Source organism: Mustelus asterias, chromosome 15 (genome assembly GCF_964213995.1).
Source record: "Mustelus asterias chromosome 15, sMusAst1.hap1.1, whole genome shotgun sequence".
In the NCBI taxonomy this organism is placed as follows: domain Eukaryota; kingdom Metazoa; phylum Chordata; class Chondrichthyes; order Carcharhiniformes; family Triakidae; genus Mustelus; species Mustelus asterias.
The window spans coordinates 71,286,925-71,314,828 of NC_135815.1; the positions used below are offsets into that span (position 1 = coordinate 71,286,925).

General features: G+C 43.5%; 1 protein-coding gene across 8 annotated transcripts in view; it reads left to right on the forward strand.

Annotated features, from left to right (window-relative positions):
• LOC144504560 (filamin-A-interacting protein 1-like) overlaps window positions 1-27,904 on the forward strand; it is a 250,722-nt gene that overhangs the window by 15,996 nt on the left and 206,822 nt on the right. For 5 of the 8 annotated variants that reach the window (XR_013499668.1, XM_078230085.1, XM_078230083.1 and 2 more), the window contains exon 1: window positions 12,083-12,106. The exons of the other annotated variants lie outside the window; for them this stretch is intronic. Coding sequence is in view for 4 of the 5 variants with exons in the window: in XM_078230085.1 (XP_078086211.1) it covers window positions 12,095-12,106 (12 nt within the window). In the remaining variant the exon portion in view is untranslated. Of the gene's footprint in view, window positions 1-12,082; window positions 12,107-27,904 lie in introns of those variants that run through there. 8 annotated transcript variants of the gene reach the window in all.

Consider the following 27,904-nt stretch of genomic DNA (forward strand, 5'->3'; position numbering starts at 1 on the left):
CTCTTTAGAGCCTTGGTTCAAACATGGGCAAAAGAGTTGAACTCCATGTGTGAGGTGAGAGTGACTGTTCTTGACATCAAGCCATCATTTGACCAAGTTTGGAATTAGGAGCCCTAGCAAAACTGGAGTCAATGGGAATCAGGTGAAAACGCTCCACTGGCTGGAGTCATATTTGGCACACAGGAAGGTGGTTGTGGTTGTAGAGGGTCAGTCATTTCAGCTCCAGGACATCACTGCAGGAGTTCCTCAGGGTAATGTCCTAGGCCCAACCATCTTCAGTAGCTTCATCAATGATCTCCTTCCATTATAAAGTCAAAAGTGGAGATGATCGCTGTTAATTGCACAATGTTCAGCAACGTTCCTCAGATAGTAAAGCCGTTCATGTCTAAATGGAGCAAGTCCTGGACAATATCCAGGCTTGGGCTGACAAATGACAAGTAACAATTGTGCTTGGCAATTTCCATCTCCAACAAGTAAGAATCTAACCATCACCCCTTGACATTTAATGATATTACCATTGCTGAATCCCCACCTATCAGCATCCTGGGTTTTACCATGGACCAGAAACTGAACTGGACCTGCCATATAAACACTGTGGCTACAAGAGCAAGCCAGAGGCCAGGAATCTTGCAGTGAGTAACTCATCTCAGGAACCCCCAAAGCCTGTCCACTATCTACAAGGCATAAGTCGGAAGAGTGATGGAATACTCTCCACTTGCCTGGATGAGTGTAGCTCCATCAGCACTCAAGAAGCTCGACACTATAGAAGACAAAACAGCCCGTTTGATTGATACCCCTTCCACAAACATCCAGTCCCTCCACTGCTGATACACAGCAGTAGCAATGTGTACGAGATACACTGCAGGAATTCACCAAGACTCCTCAGACAAACCCATGACCTCTACCAGCTAGAAGAACAAGGGCAGCATGAGGAACGGGAACATCACCACCTGCAAGTTCCCCTTCACATCCTGACTTGGAAATACATCAATTCCCTCACTGTCGCTGGATTAAAATCCTGGAACTCCTTTCCTAGCACTGTGAGTGTGCCTACACCAGAGGGACTGCAGAAGTTCAAGAAGGCAGCTCACCATGGCCTAGCCAGGGATGCATATAGCCATGAAAAAATATAAAAAATAAAGCTGGAAGTTGACTTATCGAGGCAGAGGAGATGAGCTCATTCATCCTTTTCCTGCACTGGACTCTGCTTCTTGAGTGAGTGCCTGATGAGCTGACCTCTCTGGCAACCGCCTCCAGGTCAGCAAGATGAGTGAGACCGGTTGACCTCCTGCAGTTATCCCTTGTACGGAAGACATCTTGGTGCTGGCATCCCAAAGGAATAAATACTGAACCTGGGAGCAGCTTGTTACTTCACGGGAGCCATGTTCAAGTTTCCTGCACACAGTTGGTCAGCTGAGTAGCTACCCTCCCCACCCCTAGACTACACCCCCCACAATCCCCCACACAACACCTCTGACTATCCCGCACTCTTACAGCCCATCGAACCAGCCTATCCCCTCATCCAGTTACCTGCCACCCTAACCCCATATCTGCCATCTACTCTCTCACCCACTTACATTACACACTTACCTTTCCTCTGTAGCTTACAACAAAAGACTTTCAGAAGGCACTCAATAAGGTGACACACAGGAGGTTGGTACACAAGATTAGAACTGATTGAAATTGGGTAATATATTGGCATGGATTGAGGATTAGTTAGTGGACACAAAATAGAGAGTAGGAATAAACGCATCATTTTCAAGACAGCAGGCTGTAACTAGTGGGCGGCCATTAGGAGCAGTGCTATTTGCAAACTATATCCCTGACTTAGATGAGGGCGACATGTATAACATATTCATGTTTGCTGACAATACAAATCAAAGTGAGAAAATAAGCTGTGAGGACACAGAGAGCAAAGACTGACCTATAACTGATTGGAGGTAGCAGATGGAGTACAATTATCCATCTTGTTTGGAGGAACAGAGGGAATTCGACACCTTGCTACACAAATCTCAGAAATTTAACATGCAGGTCCAACAAATGGAAAGCAAATGGAATGTTAGCATTATTTGCAAGGCGGTTAAACTATAAGAGTAAGGATGCCTTCATGCAATTATATAGGGTTTGCTGAGACCACAGCTGGAATACTATGTACAGTTTTGCTCTCCTTACATAAGAAACAAAATACTCTCAAGGACATGCAATGAAGGTTCGCTGGATTGATTTCCAGAATGAGAGGGCTGGTCTAGCAGGAAAGATTCAGGAGGGTAAGCCTATATTCTTTGGAGTTTAGAAGAATGCATGGTAATCTAATAGAAATATCTAAAATTCTTAGAGCCTTGGCCAGGTATATACAGTACAAAGAGACTATATCCCTTGGTTAGAGAGTCTCAAACTCGGCATCATAGTCTCAGAGTAAGGGGTCAGCCATTTAGGACTGAAATAAGGAGGAATCTCTTTATTCAGGGGCAGATGTTGAGTATATGCAAGACTGAGATCAATAGATTTTTGAATGCTGAGGGAATCAAGAGAAATAGGGATAAGGCATTGATGTATAAATTCAGTCATGATCTTACTGAATGGGGAAGGAGGCTTAATGGACAATATAGCAAAGCTCCTATTATTATGGTCTTATGAGATGACTTGTACTTCACCAATCAACATCAGTGCAGTGAATGCAACCCCCACCCTACCCCCATCTCCCCAAACCAAGTGTTTGAGCAAGTATATCTAATTAATAGCTGAGTTGAACAGATTATAGAAAATTCAGGTCATATCCTCTGGTCTGTGTAAGTTATCTGCCTCAGCATCGCTAAGCTAGGGTGGGAAAAATTGGCCAGGTTCCTCACTCTTATTCATTATCCAGTGATTCGTGGTGGGAGTACATGGGCATGCATATTGCTTGAAAATAGGATCAGACATATTTGTGGTGTTCCAAGTGCTGACATAAGAGCCAAGGCTGTCCCATGAATAACGGATAACAGAGAGTGAATGGCACAGTGTAAATGTACTGTATAATGGAGGCAATGGGTGGGGGAGGGCTGGGATAGGGGGAAAAGAATACAAGGGAAAAGCATTGATTCAATCTGTCAGTGGGGAACATATTAGAATTTAACATTGGATTGACTTACTGCTAATCTACCACATTCTGTTACATGATGGCAGTGGATTACTTGAATGTTCAGCAAGCTTAAAAATAAAAGCTCCTGCAAAATGTAATAAGGTAACGGTTGCTAGCAACTTTAAATGAAAACATTGGCTAATACTATGTGGGTGCTTGTGGTCCAGTGTGCAAGGTTCTTCTGACAGAAAGCTGCAGCTGTTGTTCCTCCTATACTCAGCTGACAGCTCCAGCTGCCAGGTTATGTACTGACTTCCTTTGAGACAAGCTCTATGTGAAAGTCATACTTTGAAAGTCTACAGCTGGAAATGCTTCCAACCTGCCCTTGCAACGTTTTCTGTCCATTCTGTAGCTTCAGTTAAAGGACACAATAAAAATAAACTCACTACTCACCTCCACTACTTTGGATTTTAAAAGATCTTTCCTTGCTCGAATAACAGTTCCATGAATTCCAGCTGCCCTTTTACACTTCGCGCGTGGCCATTCTTTATGGTACTGCCACATGACAATGGCTATCACAGCTATTTGCCTGGGGAAGACATCAGTGCCAAGTTTAATTTTGTCCCACCCACCTACCACTCATACCCCAGCCCATCCGACTACACTCCCCAGCCTTGATACTGCCCCATCCCCCAACTACCCTCCAACCCCGCCGACCCCTGAATGACCACTTATACATTTTCTATCCTATTTCACTGGACAATGAACTGATGTGCGACATTTCCCTTCCCTGTACAAGAGGTATTTGGGTTAATGATAGCTCCCACAAGTTGCTGTCACAACCTTTATGAAGAATTAAATCTATGTTCAGCATTGCACACATGATTTTTACTTGACTTTTCCATTGAGACAATGGATGAATATTTAATATTCTTCATGTACTTACATGGAATATATTGTGAATATACTCATAGCCTCTCCCTTTCCATCACCATGTGTTACACTCAACTCCTTACCTTCGATTCGGAGGTAAGGACGATGCATTGTTCTGTGACTGATAACAGGGTACAAAATTCAAGCCGAGCATTATCAGATGTTTCCAACTTCCATACATGTGAACATCTGAATATACATTCTTTGAGGAAAGCATCTTACTTTATTCCATCATTCTATCTCATCATATACTGGCCAAGTCAACATTCATTCAAATAGCACACAGTCTTTGTAGGTCTACACAAATACTCTGCAAGTGTTTACTTATAACAAACCATTCTTGCCTAAGAGTATAGTTCAGCTGTGAAATACCAATTTAAATGTCGATTTGGAAGCATTCCGCCACTAATTAGTATGCATATGCTTTTCAATAAACTTTACAAACATGTCAGAAGGTGCTCAGTGGGAAAGCGCATTATTGGAGATTCCAGTTGCCATTAATCACTCACTAGAATAAATACCACACTGCATTGCCAGAAGGCTTCATTCCTTGGCTCTTAATCCACAGATGACAGCAAGATGGGAAATGAAGTTGTCAACTTCTCAGGATAATAAGTCTGATCCTGCTGTTACCTTCCCTAGTAAGAAGTCTAACAACACCAAGTTAAAGTCCAACAGGTTTATTTGGTAGCAAAAGCCACTAGCACTCGGAACAGGCTGTTCCTTCGTCAGGTGGGTGGAAGTTCTGATCACAAACAGGGCACAAAGACACAAACTCAATTTACATGAATAATGATTGGAATGTGAGTCTTTACAGCTAATCAAGTCTTAAAGGTACAGACAATGTGAGTGGAGGGAGCATTAAGCACAGGTTAAAGAGATGTGTATTGTCTTGAGACAGGACAGCTAGTGAGATTTTGCACATCCAGGCAGGTTGTGGGGGTTACAGATAGTGTGACATGAACCCAATATCCCGGTTGAGGCCGTCCTCATTTGTGCGGAACGCCGGCATCTCCACATCATAGTTACCTTCCCTATCCAGAGAGGTCTGCCAAGGGGCTGTGATGAATATTAGATGGCTACACATGGCTCCTGAGCTATTCTATGGGTATGGTGGAGCTAAATTATAGAGCTACCAAAGCAAAGAGAAAGTAATGTGCTGAGCAATTAGAACCATCTGAGGACAAGGAGCAATGTTTAAAATATTGAAAATATGCTGAGCCAATTGGAATGTTCAGTTGTCCAATCTCCAGAGTGTGTGTGGGTTCAAACCGTTACATTCCAATTTCACTGCTGGGATTATATATTTAGATCATAGTTCAAAGAGGAATGATCAGCATACCTTGCATTGGGGAGGGGGGGGGCATAATTAACTAAACACAGACCCAAATTTAGCACAAGATTATTGCACAAATTCAGTGGAGATGGAGGCTGAGGAAAGGCAAATTCATTAAAAAAGATTCATCAATCAGAAACCTCCATCATAGGTCTGATAAAGGGTCATCCTAGAAATCATAGAAACCCTACAGTGCGGAAGGAGGCCATTCGGCCCATCGAGTCTGCACCGACCACAATCCCACCCAGGCCCTACCCCCACATATTTACCCGCTAATCCCTCTAACCTACGCATCTCAGGACTCTAAGGGGCAATTTTTAACCTGGCCAATCAACCTAACCCACACATCCTGACTCAAAACATTGACTCTATTCTCTCTCCACAGATGTTGTCAGACCTGTTGAGATTTTCCAGCATTTTCTGTTTTTGTTTCATCATTTCACACCAGCTTCATCCACCTTGAGATACAGAAAGTTTAATCAGGTCTCCTTTTCTCTAACCATGACTATTCACTTTAACTTTAGACTACGTGCCTGAAACATTGGAGATAATTACTGCTGAATATTTTCACAGCAGAACCCCAGCGATATGAACGTAATTTGTTTTTGGATTGCTATTCCGAGACCAATAGATGGTAAAAGACACTCCCTTCTAACAAAGGTGTTCAAATAATCTTTGGAGCAGAGAAGAACCACACAGCGCCAGGGACCCGGGTTCAATTCCCAGCTTGGGTCATTGTCTGTGCGGAGTCTGCACGTTCTCCTCGTGTCAGCGTGGGTTTCCTCCCACAGTCCTAAAGATGTCCTGATTAGATAGATTGGCCATGCTAAATTCTCCCTCAGTGTACCTGTGTGGCGACTAGCGGATTTTCACAGTTATTTTGTTGCAGTGTTAATGTAAGCCTACTTGTGACACTAATAGATAAACTTTGAACTTTAAACAGAAGAAGAACATGGTTTTCCAGCTCATTCCCAGGTGAGTTACGACAGTGGAGGGGGAGCAACTTCAAAGAAATTCCCAAATGTCTGCAATTTCCACAAAACTTCACCAAAACTGCTGATTTTTCTCCAAAAGGTTCAGGAAATTAGGGCACAAAAATGTATGCTCGTTCTGCTGCTATGCCAGAATTTCCTCAATACATATCCTAATTCCACAAGACCTTTGCCTCATCCTCAACTGTTCTTAACATACCCTCTGTAGGCCCATGCAAAATTATCAGTACATTTCCTGAATTTATGCCATTTCTGAAAGAGCTGCAAACTTACAACTAAAATTTTAAATGCAAATGATGTTTTATGGTGATTGAAAATATTATGGTCGGAATCTTACTACTGTTCATGCCGCCTGCCTGCCAAATTCTCCGACCTTGCTGCAGTATGGATGTGGCGTGAAGGGGCGGTAAGATCATGCCCCATGTTTTATTTTAGTGAGATCTAAAATGTAATTTATGTATCATTCTTTCTGCATCCGCATGGCATCAGAGTAGCTTACGCTAAAAATGAGAAAGCTTCCATGATTGCATTTTCTGGAACATGCTCTACCTGAGGTGTGAAAATTAATGGTTTCGGATCATAGAATCACTACAGTGCAGAAGGAGGCCATTCGGCCCATCGAGTCAGCACCCATTCTCCAACAGAGCATCTTACCCAGGCCTTATCCTTGTACCCCATGCATTTATCCTGCTAATCCCCCTAACATATACATCTTTGGTCACTAAGGGACAATTTAACATGGCCATGCCACCTAATCTACACATCTTTGGACTGTAGGAGGAAACTGGAGGACCCGGAGGAAACCCATGTAGACACAGGGAGAATGAAAGAGGTAGTGTTGGGCAAGTTAATGGGGCTAAAGATAGACAAGTCTCCTGGCCCTGATGGAATGCATCCCAGGGTACTAAAAGAGATGGCGGGAGAAATAGCAAATGCACTAGTGGTAATTTACCAAAATTCGCTGGACTCTGGGGTGATTCCCGCAGATTGGAAAACAGCAGTGAGGTCAACAAAAGGCGGGTAACTATAGGCCGGTTAGCTTAACTTCTGTAGTAGGGAAAATGCTTGAATCTATCATCAATGAAGAAATAGCGAGACATCTGAATATAAATTGTCCCATTGGTAAAACACAGCATGGGTTCATGAAGGAAAGGTCATGTTTGACTAATTTGGTGGAATTCTTTGAGAACATTACATGTGCAGTGGACAATGGGGAACCTGTGGATGTGGTGTATCTGGATTTCCAGAAGGCATTTGGCAACGTGCCGCACCAAAGACTGCTGCATAAGATAAAGGTGCACAGTGTTACGGGCATGGATAGAGGATTGGTTAACTAACAGAAAGCAAAGAGTGGGGGTAAATAGGTGTTTTTCTGTTGGCGATCAGTGACTATTGGTGTACCTCAGGGATCAGTCTTGGGACCGCAATGTTTACAATTTACATAGATGACTTGGAGTTGGGGACCAAGTGTAGTGTGTCAAAATTCGCAGATGACACTAAGATGGGTGCCAGAGCAAAGTGTGCAGAGGACGCTGAAAGTCTGCAAAGGGATATAGTCTAAGTGAATGGGCGAGGGCCTGGCAGATGGAGTACAATGTTGGTAAATGTGAGGTCATCCATTTTGGTAGGAATAACAGCAAAATGGACTATTATTTAAATGGTAAAAAATTGCAGCATGCTGCTGTGCAGAGGAACCTGGGTGCCCTTGTGCAAGAATCACATGGAGTTGGTTTGCAGGTGCAGCAGGTAATTAAGAAGGCAAATGGAATTTTGTCCTTCATTGCTAGAGGGATGGAGTTTAAAAACAGCGAGATTATGTTGCAGCTGTATAAGGTGCTGGTGAAGCCACACCTGGAGTACTGTGTACAGTTTTGGCCTCCTTACTTGAGAAAGGATATACTGGCACTGGAGGTGCAGAGGAGATTCACTAGGTTGATTCCGGAGTTGAGAGGGTTGGCTTATGAGGAGAGACTGAATAGACTGGGGCTATACTCATTGGAATTAAGAAGAATGGGGGGAGATCTTATAGAAACATATAAGATTATGAAGGGAATAGATAAGGTAGAAGCAGGGAAGTTGTTTCCACTGGCGGGTGAAACTAGAACTAGAGGGCATAGCCTCAAAATAAGGAGAAGCAGATGTAGGACTGAGTTGAGGAGGAACTTCTTCACACAAAGGGTTGTGAATCTGTGGAATTCCCTGCCCAGTGAAGCAGTTGAGGCTACCTCATTGAATGTTTTTAAGGGAAGGATAGATAAATGTTTGAACAGTAAAGGAATTAAGGGTTATGGTGAGCGAGCAGTTAAGTGGAGCTGAGTCCACAAAAAGATCAGCCATGATCTTATTGAATGGCGGAGCAGGCTCGAGGGGCCAGATGGCCTACAGAACAACATGGTTCTTATGTTCTTTAACGTGCAAGCTCCATGCAGACAATCACCCAAGGCCAGAATTGAACTCGGGTCCCTGGCACTGTGAGGCAAGTGTTAGCCACTGTGCCACCATTCATGTTCATTCTCATGTATGAAGAGGGATTTAGAAAAGGAGTTTTGTATAAATTTGGTGCTTTCCCTGGCCTTTTACTACTTACAATGATTTTCACCCATTTACATCTGTTTGCAAATGAGGTTCTCAGGCAATCTAAGTTTAACTCCCCCACGGAAAGAGCTCCTTTAGCAATGCAAAAAAAAAGTCTTTATCAGCCCAACTATTCATTAGTTGTGAAAGCACAAATCCTATTCCCTGATCCCAAGGTTCTAAACAGGCAACATTTCAAAGCCCTCATTCCTAGGCTATTTTTAACATTCCGCTTGGCACTTAGTAACAACCCATTTGCTTGCAAATGATAGACAACACAATACTGCTGGGAGAACAGACCTCCCATAATGATTCCTAAAATACAACTTCCTGCTTTTTCAAAGCACAAAAATTTTGGCTTCCTCCAATATTAGCAACTGATGGGATCTTTACTTTCAAATGTGGATGTGCTACAGGCATTGCCGTACTGGCTAAATAGCCAAGATTCCCAAGGTATCTGATTGTTAGTGGCAGCAACCCCTGGCGAAATGCTGAGCTAATGAAAGCTGTAATTCAATCTGTGCAAACTACTCCATTGGGTAATACACTGAATATCAGCCTCAGCAACAGGAGACTGTTGATCACTCCTGTATTAACGCTGCATCTTATTTTCGTCATGTATCATTGTACCAGCATACATCAGCTCCAACTCAGAAACTTGTGTTGCCTTGTTTACTCAATGAACTTGACTGTACATTCTGATGTTGTCACATAATTACTATTATTATCTCTGCCCAATTGCACATAATATTTATCCAAACATCATGTTGATTAAGAAAGGGACAAGCTTTGAAAAAACTCCTCCGAGATTGCCAAGCATGCTTCTTAATCCGGAGTGGTTAAGTCTGCTATTTGCAGGGGTGATGCAGTCATGCAGGGCTGTATTGCATGCTTCGAGAGTACAGATATTCACCACCGTCATTTCTTGGGTTGCGTTTTCCTCCTCCTTTTAGCTCCTTCCTTACCATGTGTCGTTTCCTCCAAGATAATGTGCATTCACATCAGAATACCACTCCAATCATACACAAGGCACAGATGTCTGCCCACCAGTTCACCCTTTCTCTCTGACGGTTACACATTTCTGCTCTCTGCCTCCTCCTGGTGATGCAGTCGAGATAAGGGCCTCACAGTTGACTGAATCTTGAACAGGAATCCTTGCTCCATTGTTCAGTTTTCAGTAAGGAACCAGACTGCCGATGTACCATGTGATGAAGCTGACTTTCAATGACAAGAGCAATTCTAAAACCTTTCTAAAATGACTGCTTAATTAAAATAACAGGCAGTCATTAGAATATCAATGCTTCATGTGTTTTTACTTACTTTGCGAACATATGCATTAATCAAGGTAATTAAAATGAGAAAAAAAACTGTTGAATTTATGATTAAACTAAAGATAACTGAGTTTTGTATAAAAATTTAGCAATTGCTCCACTTAGCAGAAATATTGGGTAAAAATCCAAAAACAAAAACAGACTGTTAAATCTTTTAATTAAAAGAACAAAGCCTACATAATGAAGACAGAACAAATGACTTGTGCTGAATTGCCAACCCCTATTGACAATAATTCAGAGAAAGTTGACCCACTGCATTAAAACAGTAGCTATAAATTTGTGTGGTAAAATTACCTTAGCTAAATTGGGGTATTACACATCAGTCAAACTATTGTACTGGTCAACAGACATGAAGTACAGCTAACCTTTTTTAAAAAATGTATTCATGGAATGTGGGCATTACTGGCAAGCCCACATTTATTGTCCATCTCTAATTGGCCTTGAGAAGATGGTGGTGAACCAGGTTCTTGATTGCTAGATCTGTGTAGGATAACTGCCCCGACCCTCCACCTGTTCGCTAGCCTGTCCAGATTACTCCTGACCTTCTATATAGAGTACAGGCCTTATAGGCCAAGTCCTGCCCAAGGTCAATCTGCAAGAATGTCTGCACTCTCCCCAGTGAAAATCAGCAGCCTTTCATTAGCCATGCTGCAGCCACCAGGAAAGCACTAGGACAGGCAAACCCCAATGGAGGAGAAAATACAGAACAAGGGTGTTTACTTTAAACTTATACGCAATATGGCAAATTTATAAATTTGCCTTGTTATCCATATTTTGCATTGCCTTTCATTTTTTATTTGTGACTAAGAAGATAATGTGATGGTCACTAACAAAGGGAAAGTAGGGAATGTGGGATTGTTGGTGAATGGGGAATTGGATTGAGGTAACTTGTCCCTTAAATTATTTCTTCACTTCCAGCCTGGGCAGGTAAGGCCTGTCCACACAGCTGTACACTGGACACAGGTTGGAGCGGGCAGGAGGGCAGCAGGAAAGCCACCTGGGAAATTTTACAAGCACCCCCCCCCCCCGCCCCCCCACCTGCAAACACAGCAGCTGAGGACCATAAAATCTCTGGACTTCAGAAATTCTCAAGATTCCAACTGCTTGTAGATTTTTAGTGCTTTTTTCCTGTATTTGCCGCTTTGTAAAAGTGGTTAACATATGGATTGGCCATGTTAACTTGCCCTTTAATGTCCAAAATGTGTATGTTAGGTGGATTAGCCATGGTAAATGTACAGCATTATGGGCAAAGGGCACAGGGTAAGATGTTCTTTCAGAGAGTCGGTGCAGACTTGATGGGCCGAATGACCTCCTGTACTGTAGGGATTCTATGGTTCTATATCTGAACTCACAATTTTGCCCACTGTTCACCTTCTTTATCTCAATCATGATTCAAAGATTTGTTTCTGCCCATTCTAATTGAGTGTTTCAACTGAAACTCTTAAGCTTTCTCTTCTGGATGCTCACAGGTCTGCCATGCAGTTGCAGCAGTTTTTGTGAGTTGGCAAAGGAGGTTGGGGGGGTTCTGGTGGGAGGAGGGTGTCTCAAACACTTGAATTCAAAACTTCTCAAAGGTTTTGTGGGAAACCTCATTGCCATTAGTAGCCATGATGCAGAAATACACTAACGTTCTGATTCTTCACCTTGGTTTGGTTAACTAAGCAGCAACACAAGCCTAGAACAGAATCTTCAGAACTTTGATTAAAGGATGCATTTATACTGATATAAACAACTTGCTTGTGAAACAGAAAAATCTCTGCACTCTAAGCTTTAAGTTTATTACAGTCAAACTTTAATCTATGCATGTCTGAGGTTTGTGAAATAATGATATATTACATCTTTTACACCAGATTTTGACCTACTGTTGATGTTCAATAAGGTGAGCAATGATTGTGGAGAATGATACATTCTCTTATTTTCTAATTTGGAAAGATGATTTCTTGAAGTTTGGTGTAACTTTTTAAGGCTATCTTTAAAAGTTCTTCCTCAGTGTCACATTTCTAGAAATAATAGAATTTCTAAGTGGGAGTGATGGTTTGCTATATTAATTTTTAAATTATATTGCAGTACAACTTGTACTTATGGTCACTTTTATGAATGAACAAACCTGCCACAGGTATCAGTAACCTTTAACTGGATAACATTTTTTAAAATGCCCAGAGCAAAAACTATTGGGAGTCACAGCTGACAAATGACAGGTGTTTCTGGTGTAATTCATAACTTGCATTTATAATGAATAGAAAAATACAAAATTAAACCCGATCTAACTCTGAATTATTGCAATCCTTGATGAAAGTTTTGTTTTGGTATAAGTTTGTTAGTTAAACCAACTTTGAAATTAACTTGTGACATGTAGAACTAAGACAATTCTTTCAGTTTTTGATTCTCGTGATTGAAAAAGCAGCTTCTAATAACACATTCAGAATAATTTATCATCTTGACTGTGTTAGAAATAATAATGATCATAACCATAAAAGCTGTTTCTCAAACCAAGGCATTATCTAGAGCTATTGTATAGCTATACCACTTGAACAGGTTCACTTCGAGCACAGTGGTGCTTTTGTTAAAATAATCATTTTTGACAGAATAAAATGCAGCATTTTGATTAGCTTTTTATCTCCAGAATAAAAACATGACCCTTACTTTTCTTGATTTAATATTTTTAGGCATTTTTCATGTTGATGTGAGCTGCAAATAAGATGTTAAAAAGCCGCATGCAACTCCAGATTGAGTGTCTTTGGAGACAACTGCGGCTGCTGGTTAGGACATAGACTTGCTTCACCATCAGCAATGAGATGAGTGAGCAGCTAATCTGTTTTTGTGGTATTGCTTGAGACATGTTATCTTCCTCGGAACAGCTGGAGAATACCTGTGCTCCTTTTTAATGCAATGCCACCAATGCTTCGATAGCTACCTGATCAGGCAGACAGGCTTCAGTTTAACTTTGCATGCAGGATTCCTTCAGCTCAGTTCTTACCGCTTATAATGGATGAGTTTGTGCAATCACAATTTGTTCATCACTAGCAATAGCCAGTGTGTAACCTAATGGCCCAGATCCTGGCTGGCAATGATATGTGAGAATGTGCTATCTTCAGGATTTTCAATAGGCTTTCAGATTTAAAATCATAATCAACAGAGCACAGTCAATTGTGCCAACTTAAGGGTCTTGCTATTAACAAGGGTGGGTTATGTAGATGCAAAAGTGTGGGTGGGTTACATTTCTGACTGGATTTCCCCAACTTGATTTCTAGTCGGGTGGGAAGTACTCTGGAGCAGGTTTCTTTTAAGGGCTTATAGACTTCCATGTTCATAACATGGCCAAGCAGTTGATTATCTGACTGTAAATACTTCCAGTGTGTTTGGTGACAGGCAATAAAAAGAGAGATGTTCCTGGTCAGCCATACTGCAGAGAGCACCGGCAAGCCACTGCAGTGCTTTGCTAAACATAATCATGGACCAATCTAATGGAAGTCCATGGTCACCAATGCCCTCTTAGGGCCTGCTACCTGGAAAAGGAGGACAATATGTCCAAATAATTAAATATAATTAAAACATATATTCTTGATTTAGAAATAGCTTACTTCAACTGTGATTTATCTTGCGTACTCGCAGAGGTGAATTTTATAGCTGAAAGAAATGTAACAAAAAATATCCCTGTGGTCTGCATTTACCGGATAACTTTCAAATCTGGCCCATTTATTACAGCTAATGGACTGTATGCGCAAATTCACTGGAAAGGTAAAATAATTCTCTCTTTACTAAAGCTCTTTATTACCTTTTTATTGCATTCCGTGCCCCTTAACAAAGTGTTATTTATTTGTGTTTTTCTTGCATTCTCTGCATCTTTAATGAGGTGTGAGTTGGTTAGTAAACAGAGCTTTTTCGGCCCAGAGAAATGGAGCACTTAAGACACATATCCGGAAACTTTGAGATTTAAGCAAATAAGTAAGGGTTATCACTTTTTATCTGCTCTGGGTGGTTGCCTGTTTTGAAAGTAGGCTCTTTGGTGGTGAACGTATAAGTGACTGTTTGTGTCCTGCAGTGGGCCTGAACTCAGCATTTACTAACTGAGAGATAAGGACCGGCATTCTCCAAACCTGTCCACCCCATCACTGCTGCCAGCGAAAACGGAGAATTTGGCGCTCAGCCAAAATTCCATTCACTGCAGCGGGACCGGAGAATGCCAGCCATGGGTGAAGTCTAAGAATTCTGGCCAAGTTAACATTTAACAGTTAACTGAACCATGTTAACATTTTAAACAGCAGTTAATATCTAGCACAAACATCAGATTCAACAGGAGGGGAGCTAGAAGAGTTGACTAGGATCAAGGAACTAATTGATGGGGGGGAGGATGCAGGGGTAAGGGGAATTACAAAATTAATGGTAGAGGAGAGGGTGCAAGTGAATGAAGGCGGTAATTTAGATAAGGGAGCAGAGGGAGAGGGTGTTCGCGACTCATCAAAGCGGGTCCAGATAAAAGCTGAAAGAAGGACACTTTGCCTGAATGCACGAAGCATTCGGAACAAGGTAAATGAGTTGATGGTGCAAATCAGCACAAGTGGGTACGATCTAGTGGCCATTACAGAAACGTGGCTGAAAGGTGACCAGGACTGGGAGATGAATATCCAGGGGTATCAGGCGTTTAGGAAGAATAGACAGGAAGGAAAAGATGGTGGGGTCGCGCTATTAATAAGAGATAATATCAGGGTAGTACTGAGGGATGACATAGGCTCTGAGGAACAAAACGTGGAATCATTATGGGTCGAGATGAGGAATAGTAGAGGGAGAAAGACACTAGTAGGTGTGGTATATAGGCCCCCAAATAATAATGTTGAGGTAGGGAGGGCTATAAACAAGCAGATAAGGGATGCGTGTAAAAACGGAACGGCAATAATCATGGGGGACTTCAACATGCACATTGACTGGCAGACTCAAGTCGGTAAGGGTGGAATGGAGGAAGAGTTCTTAGAATGCTGTCGGGATAGTTTCCTTGAACAGCATGTTACGGAACCGACGAGGGAACGAGCTATTTTGGATCTGGTATTGTGTAACGAGGTAGGTAGAATTAAGGATCTTATTGTGAAGGACCCTCTTGGATCTAGTGACCACAATATGGTCGAATTTCTGATTCAGATGGAAGAGGAGAAAGTTTGGTCCCAAACCAGTGTCCTCTGTTTGAACAGAGGGAAATATGATAGGATGAGGGATGAATTGGCTAAGGTAGACTGGGAGAGAGCAGGCTGGCAGGTAGGATAGCTGAGGAACAGTGGAGGATTTTTAAGGAGATCCTTTTCAGTTCTCAGCAAAAATATATTCCAGCAAAAAACAAGGATTGTAAGAAAAGGGAGAACCAGCCGTGGATAACAAAGGAAATAAAGGAGAGTATTAAAATAAAAACAGCTGCGTACAGAGTGGCCAAAAATAGTGGAGAAACAAGTGATTGGGAAAAATTTAAGAAACAACAAAGAGAGACTAAGAAAGCGATAAAGAAAGGAAGGATAGACTATGAAGCTAGGCTAGCAATTAATATAAAAAATGATAGTAAAAGTTTTTATAAATATATAAAAAGGAATAGAGTGGCTAGAGTGAATGTTGGACCCTTGGAGGATGAGGGGGGGGAGTTAATAGTGGGAAATGAGGATATGACTGAGTCTTTAAATAAGTTTTTTGTGTCGGTCTTCACGGTGGAGGACACAAATAGTTTGCCAAATATTAACGATAGAGGGTTGGCAGCAGGGGAAATACTTAATACAATTAATGTTACCAGAGAGGCAGTGCTGGGTAGACTAATGGGACTGAAGGTGGACAAGTCCCCGGGTCCGGATGGAATCCATCCCAGGGTATTGAAAGAAATGTCAGAGGTAATAGTGGATGCGTTAGTGATTATTTATCAAAACTCGTCGCATTCTGGGGTAGTGCCGGTTGATTGGAAAACGGCTAACGTTACGCCGCTGTTTAAAAAAGGAAGGAGACAAAAGGCGGGTAACTATAGGCCGGTCAGCTTAACGTCTGTAGTAGGGAAAATGCTGGAATCCATTATTAAAGAGGAGATAGCAGGGCATCTGGATAGAAATGGTTCGATCAATCAGACGCAGCATGGATTCATGAGGGGAAAGTTGTGCTTGACGAACATGTTGGATTTTTATGAAGATGTGACTAGGGCGGTTGATGGAGGAGAACCGGTGGATGCGGTGTTTTTGGATTTCCAAAAGGCGTTTGATAAGGTGCCCCATAAAAGGCTGCTGAAGAAGATTAGGGCACACGGAGTTGGGGGTAGTGTGTTAAAGTGGATTGGGGACTGGCTATCCGACAGGAAGCAAAGAGTCGGAATAAATGGGTGTTTTTCCGGTTGGAGGAAGGTAACTAGTGGCGTGCCGCAGGGATCGGTACTCGGGCCGCAACTATTTACCATTTATATAGATGATCTGGAGGAGGGGACGGAGTGTAGGGTAACGAAGTTTGCAGACGACACAAAGATAAGTGGAAAAGTGAATCGTGTGGAGGACGGAGAAGATCTGCAGAGAGATTTGGACAGGCTGAGTGAGTGGGCGAGGATATGGCAAATGGAGTATAACGTTGATAAATGCGAGGTTATACACTTTGGAGGAAATAATAACAAATGGGATTACTATCTCAATGGAAACAAATTAAAACATGCTACCGTGCAAAGGGACCTGGGGGTCCTTGTGCATGAGACGCAAAAGCCCAGTCTGCAGGTACAACAGGTGATCAAGAAGGCAAATGGGATGTTGGCCTATATCGCGAGGGGGATAGAATATAAAAGCAGGGATGTCTTGATGCACCTGTACAGGGCATTGGTGAGGCCGCAGCTGGAATACTGTGTGCAGTATTGGTTCCCTTATATGAGGAAGGATATATTGGCATTGGAGGGAGTGCAGAGAAGGTTCACCAGGTTGATACCGGAGATGAGGGATTATGAGGAGAGGCTGAGGAGATTGGGTTTGTACTCGTTGGAGTTTAGAAGGATGAGGGGGGATCTTATGGAGACTTATAAGATAATGCGGGGGCTGGATAGGGTGGAGGCGGAGAGATTCTTTCCACTTAGTAAGGAAGTTAAAACTAGAGGACACAGCCTCAAAATAAAGGGGGGTCGGTTTAAGACAGAGTTGAGGAGGAACTTCTTCATAGAATCATAGAATCCCTACAGTGCAGAAGGAGGCCATTCGGCCCATCGAGTCTGCACCGACCACAACCCCACCCAGGCCCTACCCCCACATATTTTACTCGCTAATCCCTCTAACCTACGCATCTCAGGAGTCTAAGGGGCAATTTTTAACCTGGCCAATCAACCTAACCCGCACATCTTTGGACTGTGGGAGGAAACCGGAGCACCCGGAGGAAACCCACGCAGACACGACGAGAATGTGCAAACTCCACACAGACAGTGACCCAAGCCGGGAATCGAACCCGGGACCCTGGAGCTGTGAAGCAGCAGTGCTAACCACTGTGCTACCGTGCCGCCCAAGCATTAGCCTGATTACTAGCCCACAACATTACCCCTACGTCACCATCTTCCCCCTTCTTTTTTTAAAAATTGAATTCAATTTCTATCTGCCGTGGCAGGATTCGAACCCGGGTCCACAGAACATTAGCTAAGTTTCTGGATTAATAGTCTAGCGATAATTCCACTAGGCCATCACCTTTCTCCCAGAGGGTGGTGAATCTCTGGAATTCTCTGCCCACTGAGGTGGTGGAGGCTACCTCGCTGAATATGTTTAAAGCGCGGATGGATGGATTCCTGATCGGTAAGGGAATTAAGGGTTATGGGGATCAGGCGGGTAAGTGGTACTGATCCACGTCAGATCAGCCATGATCTTATTGAATGGCGGGGCAGGCTTGAGGGGCTAGATGGCCTACTCCTGCTCCTATTTCTTATGTTCTTATGTATATATGTCACCAGGGACAATTTGGACTTTGTACAACCTTGCAAAATGGATGATAATGAAATAACTATTTTAAATTTCTCCCATTTTCATTTCCATTTCTGTTGAAGCCAGTGAGTTGGTGATTCGCTATATTTGCTGAATATTATCATACAAAATCAAAGTTACTGCCTTGAGGGTTAGCCTTTGTATTGCTATTACTTGTAGTCTTCATATTGCATTCAATCCAGCAATGAATTTGGACATTTACTTTAGGAATGACATCTGTATACATGATAGTTGTTTTGGTTTGCATTATTCTTCACCTTAGTTCATGATACCAAAATTATGGAAATAAAATATGATGTGGAAGCAGAAGTAGGCCATTCAGCCCATCGAGTCTGCTCCACCATTCAATGAGATCATCAATGATCTGATGTGATGATCCTCAAATCCACTTTCTCGTCTTACCCCCATATACCTTGATTCCCTCACTGATTAAAAATCTGTCTATCTCAGCCTTGAACATATTTAAAGATCCAGAATCTACAGCCCTCTGTAGTAAAGAATTCCACAGATTCACTACCCACTGAGAGATGAAATTCCTCCTCATCGCTGACTTAAGTAGGTGACCCATTACTCTCAGCTCCTACACTGTCAAGCCCTCCTGAGAATCCTATGGGGGCGACCTTACCAAAAAGATTCTAAGTGCTGAACAAGCATGAAAACAGGAGAGAATTGCGTCGATTTTTTGGGCAAGCTCCCGGACACAATCGTACGGCACTTAGAAAAAAAAGGAGCCCAAATGTGATTCTCAGCAGCAGGGGGAGTGGGCAGAGGCTATTGAGCTGTAGGGGTGCCATTGCGCAGGTGTATATACTGTGTACACACAGTGTACGCAGTGCATTGAGAGATCTCCCTTCTCCTGTCAGGTGCAAACCCGATTTTTCGCCCTTCGCCCAATCTTACAGACTTGCCTTGCTGATCGACTGGCGGGACAAGCTGGTAAGATAGCCCCCTATATGTCTCAATAAGGCCACTTCTCATTCTTCTGAACCCCAATGTGTACAGGCCTGACCTACTTAACCTCTCCTCATTAGACAACCCCTCCATGCCCGGGATCAACCTAATGAACCTTCTCTGAATTGCCTCCAATGCCAGTATATCTTTCCTTAGATATGGGGACCAAAACTGTTCGCAGTAATCCAGGTGAGTTCTAACTAGTGCCTTGTATAGTTTTAGCAAGACTTCCCTATTTTTATATTCCATTCCCTTTGAAATACAGGCCAACATTCCACTTGCCTTCCCAATTACCTGCTGAACTTGCATGCTAGTTTTTTGTGATTTATGCACAAAGACCCCCAAATCTGTGTTGCAGCTTCCTGCAGTCCTTCTCCATTTAATTAACATTCCTTTCTTCATTTATTCTTCTTACCAAAATGCATAACTTCACATTTTCCAAAATTGTATTCCATCTGCCAAGTTTTTTGCCCGCTTACTTTGCCCACTGTAGACTCTTTATGTCATCCTCACCATTTGTTATTTCTTGCCTCCACCCATATGGATTCTACATCTTCTGGTCCAAGATCATTTCTTGCTATCGTACTTAATCCATCTTGTACTAACAAAGCTACCCCACCTTTCCTTCCTCATGTCCTTAGAAAGATCACATACCCCTGAATATTTCGTTTCCAGTTTTAATCTCCTTGTAAGCACATCTCTGTAATAGTTATAAGATCATACCCATGGACCTCAATGAGGACAGATACCCACAAATCCAGCAAGTAGTCTCGAAACAAATTGTGATTCATTCCATGTTTCAGGAAAAAATAACTTGTAAACCATGATGATGTATAAGTTTTCACCCAGCTCCAGACATTTCAATATCAGTGTAGAGAAAGCTCTGACATTCTCACAGCTGCTAGACAGTACACATTCAAAGCTGCTATTAACTGGCTAGATCTTTTAAAAGGATAGAACATTATTGTGTTTGATGTACATGGAGAGGCTAGATGTATGGGGATGTTGTGATTGATTGAAGTTGTTTTCAGTAGCGGAAGGCTCTGGTTGACACAAAAGCTGCATGAAATCAATGTGTTCTATCATCTAATCTCTGATAAAAGTCAAGCTCTCAAAGGAGAACATTGGAAAGGCAGGAAGAGAAGCAATGAATGTTTGCATCTAGAAGGACCTAGATATCCTGTATTTGAATCACAAAAAGTTAACACGCAGGTACAGCAAGCAATTAAGAAGGTAAATGGTACAGTTTTTATTACCAAGTGATTGGTGTATAAGAATTAAAATAAGTAAAAATTTTTTTACAGGGCCTTGGTGAGGCTATGCCTGGAGAATTTGTGCATTTTTGGTCTGCTTACCTAAGGAAGGATATCTGTATCCTGGAGGGAGTTCACCAGACTGGTTCCTGGGATGAGGGGAGTGTCTAATCAGGAGAGATTGAATAGACTAGACCTATTTGCTCTGGAGTCTGAAAGACTAGGAGATGATTTACTTGAAACATATGGGCCAGCATTTTTGGAAGGCGGGGATTCTCTTCCAAAGTGAAAACAACCCCATCCACTCTGGCTGCCTGGCAGCCATTTAACACTCAAACTGGTGTTAATTTTGACTTCGGACCAGATTTAACCCCTCACTCGAGAGGAGGCCCCGCCCACAGAGAGCTGCCAGCCAATCTGATTGGCCAGTGGCTCTCAAGTCCCTGCAGTGCCAGAAGATGCAGTGGACAGAGCTGAGACTGCAAACAGTCCCCAGACCTGAGCCTCAGGATTCCAGGACCAGGTTGGTTTTGGATGTCACATGGTGAGGAGAGGAGGTGAGGTCTGGGGAGGTGGTCAGAAGGTGTTGTGACCATTGAGAGGGCGGTGGTGGGGGAGGGGGTTAAGGGATGGTGAGGTCTCGGAAAATGGACACAGGGGTATAGTGGTGTGCATCAAGAGGGCAGGGATGGGGGCGTCAGGGGTCAGGCCATTTGCGGGGAGTGGCTAATATTAAACGGAGGCTGCTGATAGAGGTAACCATTCTCCCCCTCTCCACTTCCCACCTGAGGTCTGAAGAGGGTTAATCTTTGTACTCATGCCTTGCAGCTGAACTCCTGCCAGCCTGAAAATTGAGGCTGGGTGGAAATTAGCCCTTAAGTGGTCAATAATTGACCAACCAGTGCCTCAGTTGGGGCAAGGGCATAAAATTGTGGAGAGCTCGGGGGCGGGTGGTAACTTGACAGGAGGTCATTCGATAAATTTTATGCTCACCCACACCAGCCCCCTTTCCTCCCCCACTTCCCTCCACTGTCTCCAAAGCCCCCCAAATCCTTTTTCCAAAATCAAGAAGCAGGACAGTCCTGGTGAATTTATCATTGCAGCCTGTTCCTGTCTCATTGAATTTATTTATTTTAACTCTATTTTTTCTGCTGTTATCCAGTTTCTTCCCATCTACATTTATGATCCTTCTGATGCCTTAAATTTAACAGCTTCCAGTACCTCAGCCTTAACCGCCTCCTCTTCACTATGGATGTCCAATCTCTCTACACCTCCATCTCCCACCAGGGCAGTCTGAGAGCTTATTTCTTGAGTACAGGCCCAAAGAGTCCCCATCACCACACTTTCCTCTGCCCAGTTGAACTTGTTCTCTTATTGAACAACTTCTCCTTTAGCTTGTCTCACTTCCTCTAAAAGGTATGGCCAAGGGGACCCGCATTGGTCCTAGTTATACCTATCTTTTTGTGAGGTATGTGGAACATTCCTTTTTCTAGTTTGATTCAGGCCTGCTTCCACATCTCTCTTCCGTTACATTGATGATTGTATTGGTGCCGCTTTGTGCTCTCGTCTGGAAATGGAAAGATTGATATTGTCCATCTACAACACTTCCCTTCCCTTTGTTGATCTCTCTGTCTAAATTTCTGGGGGTAGGCTCTCTACTAATATTCATTTCAAGGCTACCGTCTCCGACAGCTACCTCAACTGCACTTCTTCACCCCCTGCTTCCTGTAAGGACTCCATTCCATTTCCCCAGGCTCTCCGTCTCCATCACATTTGTTCTGATGATGCTACCCTCTGCAACAGCATTTTTGGCTTGTCTTTCTTCCTTAGCCGAAGATTCCGGACAGGGCCTTCAATCATGTCCGACCCATTTCCTGCACTTCTGCTCCAATCCTCCCATCCCTTCCTCACCTATCCAGACCCCCTGTCCTCACTTTCCATCCCTGCAACCTCCATATTTAAAGGATTATTCCCTGTCATTCCCAGCTCGAGCATAATATCACCACCAAACACTTCTTCTCCATCCCTCCCAAGTCAGCATTCCGAAGGGACCATTCTCTCTGTGACACGCTGGTCCACTCCTCTATCAATCCCAATGCCTTATTCCCTTCCCACATCATCTTCCCATGCAATTGTAGGAGCTGCAGCAACTGCCCCTTACCTCCTCTCTCCTCACTGTCCAAGGCCCTATAACTTCTTCCAGGTGAAGCAATGATTTACTTGTACTTTTTTCAGTTTAGTCTACTGTAGTCACTGCTCACAATGTGGTCTCCTCTACATTGGGGAGACCAAACGCAGACTGGGTGACCTCTTTACGGAACAGCTTCACTCAGTCTACAAGCATCCTGCCGATCAGCCAGTCGCTTGCCATTTTAATTCACTACCTTGCCCTCAGGCTCACATTTCTGTCTTTGGCCTGCTAAATGTTCCAGTGAAGCCCAGTGCAAGCTGGAGGAACAGTATCTCATTCTCTGATTTGTAATATTCAGCCTTCTGTACATGGAGTTCAACAACTTCAGACCATCAACTCTGCCCTCCATTTTGATTGCTTCCCCCAAGTGCTAGTCCACTGTATCTTATTCTCATGTTTTTACCTTCAGATGGTGCTGACCTTTAGTCTGCTATTAACATTTACTCTAGACCAATGTTTTGTGTGTTGAAAACTATCATTACCACTTCCTTTGCAATGTGTTCCATGACATCGTTGTCATTTAATCTCCCCTCTCAAAATGTTAACTCGATTTCTCTGTCCACAGGTGATCAGACCTGCTGAGCTTTTCCAGCATTTTCTGTTTTTTTTCGCTGAGGGATGACGTGCTTAAGGTGGACAAGATTATGAGGGGCCCAGATAGAATAGACAGGAAAGATTTATTTTCCCCTAGTGGAGAAGTCTCTTACCAGGGGGCACAGATTTAAGGTGATTGGTAGAAGGATTAGAGGAGATATTAGGAAAAAGCTTTAGGGGGGGCAATCATACCAGCTTGTCACACCAGCCAATCAGTGTGGTGAGCTGGTAAGATCACGGGAAAGTTGAAAAATCAGGTTCGTGCCCGGTTTCTCGACTCTCACGATTGTACCGGCCCTGGATTGCTGGTGTGATCAGCATTGTACCCTTCCCGGGTGCGAGGCTTATTTAAATATTTAAATCTGATTTTAAATAAAATTCATGAGTCTGGGACGGAATTGTCCAGGCTCACTTCCCTTAACGGCCTCGCTGGTGAAGGTCCTCACTGGCGAGGATCACATATGGTCCCCATCAATGGGGACTTGACGCGATGGCCTTTCCGTTGGGACTGGAGGCCATTGAGGCCCTCTGGGTGATCGGATGCAGGGGGGGGCAGTGCATGCCTGGCACTGCCAGCCTGTGACCCTAGCACTGCCAGCCTGGCACCCTGGCACTGCCAGCCTGGCACTGGCCATCCGTTATCCTGGCACTGCCCACTGGGCTGTGCCAAGGGGTGGGGCCATGATGGGGTCGGGACCTAAGTGGATGGGGCGGGACCATGATGTGGCAGGGACTAACGGTAGGGGCAGGGGGGGTGGGGGAGCTGTGCATTCTTCAATCGGGGATCGGCTGGGCTGTGGGAGAGGGCACAGCGATCAACTGGGCTGTGGGAGAGGGTTGGGGAGTGATCAGCCGGGGGGCCAGCGACTGAGAGGGGTGGGGGGACTGACAGATCTTTGTGTTCTGTTGCACAAAACAGAGATCTGCGCATTCGTGATAGCATCCTCTAGCTGTGAGCAGCTGGTTTTCCGGTGAGCAGAGACTCCATCCACTCCCTCTGCTGGCGTGAATCACACTTTGCCGCTTTTTTTGCACTAAGTGCCGTAAGTTTGTGTCTGAAAGCTCACTGAAAAATGGGTGCGATTCTCTCCTGTGTACACGCTCGTTCAGCACTTAGAATATTTTTGGTAAGGTTGCCCCCTAGGTGTCTGGAATTCACTGCTCAGATTGGTGTTTGAGGCTAAAATCCTCAACTCATTTAAAAGATACCTGGATCTATACCTGAAGCGCTGTAACCTGCAAGGCTGCAGGCCAGGTACTGGAAGGTGGGATTAAAATGGATGGCTGGTTATTTCAGCCGGCACAGACACAAAGGCCTCTTTCTGTGCCATAATGTTTCTATGGTCCTGTGGTTCTATCTCCAGCACCTGCAGCATTTTGCTTTTATTTAATGGGCATATTTTTGTGCACACACTGTTGTCATCATTGGAAAACAGCAATCCTCACCAGTTTGAACAGAAAGTAACTGTGATGTGCTTTAGAAACTAAGAAGTGTGAATCTCTGGGTAAATGTATAGAGAGGGATTCAATTCACTCCTCCAACTCATTCACTGTAAGTAGGAAGAATCACATGAAACTAGATTACCATGACTAGGCATTCCTGCTTGATGTTGAAAATCTTGAGCATGGAACTATCTCACGATCACAAGGCCGAATTATACCCAGTACAGGCAGGAATACATTACAAACTTTAAAGCTGTAGCATATCATGTGCTTTGGCAGTAACCAGCTCCAGGTAGTCCTGAAACTCAGGTAAATACTTGATTATTAAATATGAATCTGACTATATAGAACATGCAGCTGTGAGATTCCTGCAGAGTGTACAGTGGGTGAATGGGCATGGAAATGCCATGCTTTGGCACAGAGGATATGAGAGGACATGGGGGTTGACTGAGGGGAAAGAGCTTGGCATGGAGGGTATTAGGGGCCATGTAGACTGGATGGGAGGCATTGCTTGGCATTGGGGGGATGTGGTGTGATGCGAATAAGACCTTTTGAACTTTTCCAAAGGTTGGCCCATCTAGACAATGGTTATGACACCCCTGAGGTGCCATGAAAATCCTTTAGAAACGGCATTAAAATTGTCAAAACTAGGACATGGCTCTCCCTCTGCAACGGACCGGCCAAGTTGGGAATGCCAGGTACGGGTGCATGACCCAAACCATTCCACACCTTAACTGACACTGGTGAAAATTGTGGTTCACGGAATAGGATCGGGAATCCCAGAATGTGATTCCGTCTGCTATTTTTACACTTCCGCAGGGTCTCCTCGAAAATTCAGCCCGACATTACAGGTAATGACCCATTATCAAACATGTTCTGGAGTATTGGAATAGTCAAGCATTGAAGTAACAAAGACATGGAAGAAGATTTAAGTATTGGATTTGCTGAGGGAAGGGTGGAGTTGAGTGTGTTATGGAGATGGTAGTAGGCAGTCTTGGTGATGCAGAAGTTATGTGATTGATAGCTGGTCTCAGGGACAAAATCAAAACCAAAGCTGCGAATGGCCCAGTTACCAGGGAGAGAGTGCAGTCGCCTCTTAGAGAATGGTTCCGTTTTCCCAATATATAGTTGGAGGAAATCTCTGTTCATCGAACTGGATAAGCAGTCTTACAGTTTAGAGACAGTGGCTGAGTTGAAAGGCGATGGTGAGCTCGAGTCGAATGTGGTCAGTGTACATGTGCATAGTGTCACTGTGAAATAGCATGTAAATGAGATATAAGGGGAAAGAAAAGATCAATCCTTCGGGGTCACCAGGGGTAGTGATGCAGGATCAGATGACTGGATAGATAAGAATGGGACTGAGTGAGTGCAGTCCCACCTAGATGTTGGAGAGGCATTGGAGGAGAATGGTGCAGTCAACAACAACAAAGGTTGCAGACTGTTGATATCGATGAGGAGGGATAGTTTAGCATGGTCACAGTCATATAGGGTATCAATCGTAATTAATAACAACCATTTCAGTACACTGGCTGGGTATGAAATGTGACTGGAGAGATTCCAACATGGATTTCCAGGCAAGATAGACACAGATTTGGAGGACAACAACACATTCAAGGACTTTATGGAGGCAAGAGTGCCTGCAGCTGGGATAGTTGGTTGTAAAATACAAACTCTACCAAAATAGTCACCCTATAATTTTTCTATTACAACAACATTTTTATGGGGAGGCAATGGCCTAGTGGTAATATTGCAAAACTGTTAATCCAGAAACTCAGCTAATGTTCTGGGAACCCGGGTTCGAATCCCACCACAGCAGATGGTGGAATTTAAATTCAATAGAAAATATCTGGAATTAAAAATCTACTGATGACCATGAAACCATTGTCGGTTGTCGGAAAAACCCATCTGGTTCACTAATGTCCTTTCGGGAAGGAACTCTGCCGTCCTTACCTGGTTTGGCCTACATGTGACTCCAGAGCCACAGCAATGTAGTTGACTCTCAACTGTCCTTTGAAATGGCCAAGCAAGCCACTGTATCAATTGCTACAATGTCTTGGCATTGTGGGTCAACCCACAGCATGTGGACTACAGCATGTCAGGAAGGCAGCTCGCCACCACCTTCTCAAGGACAACTAGGGATGGGCAATAAATGCTGGCCAGCCAGTGACGCCCATGTCCCACGAATGAATAAAAAAGTACTAGTTTTGGTGTCACTCACCTTTTTCATGTGATTTGCAGTAATAGTCAGGAGTTGTCCAAATGATTTGGCCAGCGTAGTATCCATCACTGAATCTGCATCATATAGATTTCTACAAGAGTTTTCACTTAGATCAGCAAACTTTTGGTGATTTTAATCATAGATTGGGGAAATTTACCTCCCAAATGACCAGTAAGGTACAAGAGCATGGTGGCTGTGTTTTAGGAGAAATGTGTGAGAGCACCATATATCGATACCACTGGGCCTGGATGTTTACTTCTGAGTCAGGTAAGAGGAGTTGGGAATTCCCCCGGTTTTCCACACCAACTTCAGGAGAAACTCAGCTGAATGGCGGGATCTTTAATCTGGAGGATGACGGGTACAGTGATTGAGATGGAGTCAGGCTCACTGCGCAGGAATGCTGTTTAAAAGACCCACCATGCTTCACTGGGATGGCTTTCCAGTTGTTTTGCTAAATATTAGGCCCTCTAGCCCTCAATCCTCACATCCCCTCACTCCCTCACCCACTCCGTATGGACCATCCATGCGAACTCATGCCAGCCCATGTATCCCATACCAGCCACCTTCAATGGCTTCTCATACCTTCTGTACCACCCCGTGACCTCCCCCTACCCCATGGCCCCTTATAGCCCCCCCAAGCAAACCTAATGCCAACTTATTTCAACCCACCAATCGTACTTTGCCCTTAAACCCTCCATGCCAACTTACACAATATCCACCATGGACAGACCTCAGGAGCTATGTTGAGATTATATAAAGTTCTAAATATCTATTACAGCCTTTACTATGTTACACTATGCCATCAAATCACACTCAAAACATTTAATTATCTTCAAGTACTTAATCCCTTATAAAACAAATGGATGTATTCATAATCCTACCTCAAAAACAATGATTCCTTTAATAACCTCTTCTTTGAGCTGTCAATAAAACTGTTCCTTTAATAACCTCTTCTTTGAGCTGTCAATAAAACTGTGAACTTAGGATTCTGACTGCTGAGAAACTGATGGGTTCTGGAAAGCAGCCAAGCATCAATAATGACACAATGCAATCCCTTGGGATAATGTCAACAAAA